At 34.5% G+C, this 6799-nt stretch overlaps 1 protein-coding gene across 1 annotated transcript; it reads left to right on the forward strand.

Annotated features, from left to right (window-relative positions):
• Positions 1-2810: 2810 nt before the first annotated feature.
• On the forward strand, positions 2811-5999 carry LOC133298907 (purple acid phosphatase 17-like). The gene is made up of 7 exons (XM_061498295.1): positions 2811-2957; positions 4104-4260; positions 4406-4513; positions 4617-4741; positions 4826-4954; positions 5445-5512; positions 5783-5999. The coding sequence occupies exons 2-7, from the start codon at positions 4104-4106 to the stop codon at positions 5997-5999; spliced, it is 804 nt and encodes a 267-aa protein (XP_061354279.1). The 5' UTR covers positions 2811-2957.
• The last annotated feature ends 800 nt before the right edge of the window (positions 6000-6799 follow it).

The following is a 6799-nucleotide window of genomic DNA, read 5'->3' on the forward strand; positions in this document are numbered from 1 at the left end:
TGTTTTAAAGATCCAATTGTTCGGATCTGTGCCATTGAACATTGGAATTTCAAGACGAATTGCTTTAGAATCTGCCTCAAGTCATTGAGTTCTTGACGATGACCATTTGGATGTGGAGGCTCAGAAGTCTGATTCAAGATTGGACCACGATGAACCGATCACGCGTTCGAGCATCAATTGCAAGAACGTTGGTGTTAAGCTGTTGTAGTTGCGCCAACATCAATGACATTTGATGCTGAGACTCATCGAGTCGTGTCTCAACCCGAGTTAGTTGAGTATGGTGATCATCAAGACGACCATCGACACGCTGTTGAAACCCCGAGAATTCTTCGGCAAGGTCCTGCACTCGCATTGTGGAATTCTTGGTGTTCATGCAATGAAAGCACCAATGTTAGGGTGGAACCCTAAGGAGAAGAAGAAACCAAGAGATAAAAGAAGGAACAAGTTTTATTATTTCGATAATACCCAATCTGATACAACCCAGTAACTATATACAAGTATTGTTTATTACTTACAACCCACTGCTATACCACAATGTGACACCTATAGCCACTAATACAGCTGTCTAACTAATTTCTCAACAATTCACTTAAGCTATATAATCCTTTAGCTTAGCAGGATGCATCTTTACTGTTCTGAAGCACCTACGGATCTTTATCTCATATTTGCATAAAAATAACTGGGGGAGAAAGCCAAGAAGCTGCCACAGCAGGTTTTGTGTTACATTAGGCTACACTGGCCACAGCATTGATTACATGACTTACATGGAATAGATCTCATATTACTATATTAATTGGTAACATTAGGTCAGTATTGCTGCGCCAGAAAAGAGAAATTATCCATAAACAACTAATTTTGGATCAATATTCGTGTTTAATGGCCAGGCGTTAATATCTGAAATTTTTGCAGTTTGAAATCTCGCGTGTTAACTTTGTATTACATTTTGATATTTTAATCAAACAAATTACGGTCACTTATTTTCTCTCTCTCATTGCTTCCACCACTTACATTATACAAATATAATATGAGATTTTCGTATTCGGTTGACCCACGTTTAGACTTGTGTCTTGTTTGTGTTGATAAAAAATAACATGAAAAAATTTATATCATATTGTGTATAAATCTGCAAACATGACACTGATCTGCGTTTTGGTGATTATTTATATTTTTTACCTGAATATTGTTTGTCATGTCGTGTTGTGCTATTGTTTAGTTATCATCATTAGTTGGTGTAATCATCATTTCGTATAATAAATGAGTTGTGAGTGACGTTAGGGGTTTAAATAGGCTCAGCTAGGCTAGGCTTTGACTTAAATAGGCTAGGCCTGTGTGAAAAACGTTGTGTCTGGTCTAGCCTGTTAGCCTTTGTAGGCCCCAAATTATAAGTCTGGTTTGACCTATATTTAAAAATTAAAAGCCTTGGCCTAGGCCTGTTTAAACCTATTAAACATTCAACAATTAAAAGAAGGGTTCATTTTTTCTGCAGTAAGCCCAATACGACGTCGTTTTGGGGCATATTTCATGGTGTTTTTGTAATTTTAATTTATTTCAGAGTTATAATAGTCTTTATATTTATAGTTTTTTAAGATTTCAATATCAAAACGACGTCATTTTGGGAATAAATGCAGATAACTTATCTGCATTAACTGCAGAAATATTTTTCCCTTAAAAGAATAACTAAAATAATATTATTTTATTATTCAAAATTATTAAAATAATAATTTTATTTATTTTTTTAAAAATAAATAATATGATATAAGTCAGCCTGTAGGCTTATAGGCCCCTCATTTACAAAAAAAGCCTATGACCTGTTTTCTAAATGGATTTTTTTAAAAGCCTAAGCCTGTTCTATTTTACTATTTGTAATAGGTCAAACCTGGCCTAATATAAGCTAGGTCGTAGGCCGGCCTAACCCATTTACATCACTAATTGCAAAGAATATGTAAATTTGAGATTAATTGGTTATTCATACCGTGAATAACCATGAGAAATTAAATAAAAAATGAAGAGAAAAAAAAAAAGTGGACCGTGATAGATGGACACTAGGTTAATGACGTTTCGTTAAGAGGGCGCTTGATCTATACAGTCTAATTTTGCACTCTTTCATCTAAGTGAAAATTGCAATTGATAAGGAATTCAAGTGAAAGACTCTACTCTTGAGTTTACATTATATACGTGCTTTTCCAGTGAGATTAGTTAATTGACAAGAATATCTTCAAGAGGTATGATCTATATTAATTTTACTAGTGTTCTAAATTCTAGTTTAGTAATATCTGTTATAACATTTTTCTTGTAGCATTGAAAGAAAGGATATTGAAGGTCGAAATAAAAACTTCCACATATGCTCCTTCAAGCATATTTTATCTTCACTTTCTAAGGTTTATACATTTTGTCTGGAATGGAAAAGGTTTGTCTCAGTAACTCTAAAGATAGAAGACATTGCATTTACTTTGCTATGTTTAACTCCAATGATATTAGCCTACTTTTACATTGCTATGTTTAACTTCAATCATATTAGCATATTCGTGAGTTTCGGATATAGGATTGAGGACACACAACTATTTTACCATAATTAATTATTCCTCAAAACCCTATGCAACTATTATCCATATGTTGCATCCCATAAATAGTCATTTCCTTGAAACTTGGACTCCCAGTTGCATGGACCTCTCTAATATTCAACCGTTTCTCTATCTCTCAATTAATCTTTTAAAATCAACCCTCACCATATTCCATTAGTAACTGTCTTTTTGCAAAACCATGGTTAATTAGCCATGGCTTCCCTATTACATCCCCTTCATTTTGCAGCAATTTTGTGCATATATTTTGTGCTACCCGTTTTTGCAGAGCTTCAGAGGTTCCAACATCGACCAAAACATAATGGATCCCTCAGCTTCCTAGTCATTGGAGATTGGGGTAGAAAAGGGCTATATAATCAATCCCTGGTTGCCACTCAGGTTCATCTTCATTGTTCCCTCTATGAATGTTACTAAAATTTGATTCTTAGGCTTTTATTAAAATTGCTGCATACCCAATCACCTAAGTTATGCAAATACTTTATTTTGATTTTTTTTTCCCTCCCTATTGGTGTTCCGAACAATCACACACAAATCGCAAATAGAAAAGAGAGAAGGGAAGAAAGAATAGAGATGCAGATTTGTCATGGTTCATCCAACATGGTTTATACCTAAAATGTTTAATTATATTCTCCTCACAACACTTATTACAAAGCACTCTATTTGTATACAAGGGGAATAAAAATAAGTTTAGAAACACTAAGCGCAATCCCAAACTACTAAAAAAGAGCGGGACCCAGTTGGCTTTATCTGCATTCCGCCAATAAGAGTCGCCATCTAAATGCGAAGGATTTTATCTCCACATTTCCTGCATTATGTTTGAACAAATAATTATTTTGATATTTTGCTAAGAAAAAAAACTCATCCTAACTTTTTGTGTAGTTTCATGAATAAACTCATATACTCCCTCCCCAAAAGCGTTTACTGTGTTTGAAGTTGTACTGTTAGTGGTACATAGATGTCTCCCGTGAGGGTGAAGTATATTGATATAGGGGTGTCCATAGTAACCATGGTAGAGACCAAGGCACTAGTGGAGCTTCCCATGTATGTGCTCAAGGGGGAGTTCGTGTATGGCTAGGGTTGTTCTCCTGGTGGCAGCGCATGAAGCTGAATGGAGAAGAAGAGGATCCTGTCCCTCAATGTGAGAGGGGGTATTTAGAGCAAGAGCCCTAGTCAACCTAGCCAGCCTAGCCTTTTCAGGCTAGGCATGCTGAACCCCTGCCCTTGTGCAGGGACAGCTGGTGTGCATGGGGAAGAGGGGGAACCCTAAGTTGCCTTCTAGAAGAGGGCTCTTTAGGCTGGGCCTAACGGTTGGGCCCATGTGAGTGGGCTATCCAGAACAGAAGTGAGAAAGGAAACACAATGACTCTATTCACCAAAGCTAAGCTCCCCCCAAAATTACAAAGTCTTAACCAATTGAAATAGGCATTGAATTGAAAATCGATCATGTTCATGATGTCATTGCAGCTTCTTCATTTGAAATGGTATTTGTTGGCTAACATCAAACATTAATAATGGACATGGCAGATGGGAAAGATAGGAGACAAACTTGATATAGATTTTGTTGTATCAACTGGAGACAATTTCTACATGAATGGAATAAAAGGTGTAAAGGATCCAAGATTTGTGGAGTCATTTTCCAACATTTACACTGCTAAGAGCCTCCAGAAGCAATGGTACTCTAGTAAGTCAAATCAAATCACTCCAATTTTACCAAAATCCCTCTCTCTATCTGAAGATATATAAGTAAAAGAAAGAAAAAATAATTGAAAACCATGCATCATGTTTTCTCTTGTAATTCCTTTATTTTAAAACCATATCTTCTGCAGTTTTGGGAAACCATGATTATAGAGGTGATGCACTGGCACAATTAAGTCCTCTCTTGAGGAAAATTGACAGTAGATGGTTTTGCCTGAGATCATTCACTCTTAATGCAGGTATAATGATAATGGTATATTCATTTTTCAACCTCTTAATCACCCTTGTTCTGAAAGGAATCATATTTAAACTTAGTTTTCTTTGCCTTCCTACTTTCCCTAGGAGTTGCTGAAATTTTCTTCATAGACACAACCCTGTTTATAGATGATTATTTCAACTATCCCGAACACACTTATGATTGGCGAGGTGTGTCTCCGAGGCAAATGTACCTCAAAAACCTTCTGAAGGTACCAAATGATTAATGATCTATTCTAGAAAGTAGACCAGTGACCCTTTACTCGTTTAAGATTTTACAACATTTTTGTGATAAGGATTTTGAAGAAGCATTGATGAAATCAACCGCAAGATGGAAAATCGTTGTGGGTCACCATGCAATAAGAAGTATTGGGCATCATGGTGACAGTCCAGAGCTTATAAAGCACCTCATCCCAATACTCAAGGTACATAAATATAGGATATGTTATTCTACTTATCTTCTATTTAATGATTATCTTATCATCAATCTCTAACACCGTTATATCAAAATCTCAAGAGGTGAGAGAAATAATAAAAGTTAGCTGAGATTCTGATTTAACGGTGTTGAAAAATGGTAGGCATGAAAAAAGAAAAAATAGCTAAAATAACTTATCCCTATAAATATTCATTCTACCAGAGAAACTTCCAAGAAAGCTAACATTACATAAAGTAGAATTTGTTTTCCTTTCAATTTTTTATTTCTTCCATTATGAGCACAAAATTTTCAAGACTAAAACTGCATTCAAACCCAAGAAATTCAATCCAAGATACCTTTTGGACTATATTCAATGTCCACTATGTCAATTTTTTTCCTTCAAAATATAACTCAAAACAGTTCTTAATTAACTACAATATGGCAGCAAGTTTTTGTTCTTTTCTAGAATTTGTGCTTATGATGTTTTTGTGAATATACAGGCCAACGATGTTGATATGTACGTTAATGGGCATGACCATTGCCTTCAACATATACGCAGCATAGACAGGTAAGGAAAAAAGGAAAAGAAAAACACATTCATACTATATGAGCTTTCATGAATGAAACTGATGAATACTTTTCTCGGATTTGGATCCTCTCATATAGAAAAATAGTCATGTTATTTGATTACAATCACTTATTTAAAAATCATACACTTTTTTCTTTTATCTCATCATCAATGAGTAGTTGTAATTAAATAACATGATCACTTTTTTATATGAGAGGATCCAAATCCACTTTTCGCGTACAAATATATAACAATGTGATCAAAATGCAGCCCACTTCTGTATTTAACTAGTGGAGCGGGCTCAAAGGCATGGAGGGGTGACATTAAATGCACAAACTCTGATGTTGTGAGATTCTTTTATGATGGTCAAGGTTTCATGTCTGTTCAAATGACTGGAAATGATGCAATATTTGCTTTCTACAATGTCTTTGGTGAGAGTATACACCATTGGAAACTGTCGAAGTCCTCGATGCATTCCTCTGCATAAATATGTACATTACACGCACAACAAAATATGTACAGAATTTTATGAAGCCATATTTGTACATAACACCTATGTTGATACCTCTTTCACTAATGATTTATAAAAAGTAGGCTAAAATATAAGTTACCCCCTTAAACTTTGACTATGTTTCAAATTACCCCCTTGTATTTTTAATTATTTCAATTAATCCCCTATACTTTATAATTGTTTCAAATCAACAATTCTATTAAAAATTTTACAAAGTCTGTTAAACCTCATCATATGCCCTAATCCCTAAATCTAAAAAAAAAATCTCTTTTCTTCTACGTTCTCTCATCTTTTATTACAATAGTTTGGGATAATTTCGATTTGGATTGAAGAAGATTAATGTGTCTGTTTTCTTCTATGATCTCCCAAGGTCTCTCTTAAAAAATATTAACATCTTCTACGAAGAGAAAACAATCATCGCTGAAAACTTTGTGAATAAATAATCAAGAGCTAAAGAAAAGATCATCCCAAATCATAGAAGAAAAGATTTCGCTGGAAATTTTGTGAATAAATAATAACAAGATCATCCTATCCTAAACTTTGTGAACTTCTATGATCCAAATCGAAAAGATCCAAAGAAAATTATAATAAGAGATGGGAGAATGTAGAAGAAAAGAGAGAAGAAATTTTTGAGATTTGGGGCTTGGGGTATGTGAGGAGATTTAACAGAGTTTGTAAAATTTTTAACAGAATTGTTGATTTGAAACAATTGTAAAGTACAAGGGATTAATTGAAACAAAAAGGTACAAGGGGTAATTTAAAACATGGTCAAAGTT

The sequence above is a fragment of the Gastrolobium bilobum genome, unplaced genomic scaffold (assembly GCF_033153095.1).
Source record: "Gastrolobium bilobum isolate Gb01-03AN ecotype WA unplaced genomic scaffold, APGP_CSIRO_Gbil_v1 utg16768, whole genome shotgun sequence".
Classification (NCBI taxonomy): domain Eukaryota; kingdom Viridiplantae; phylum Streptophyta; class Magnoliopsida; order Fabales; family Fabaceae; genus Gastrolobium; species Gastrolobium bilobum.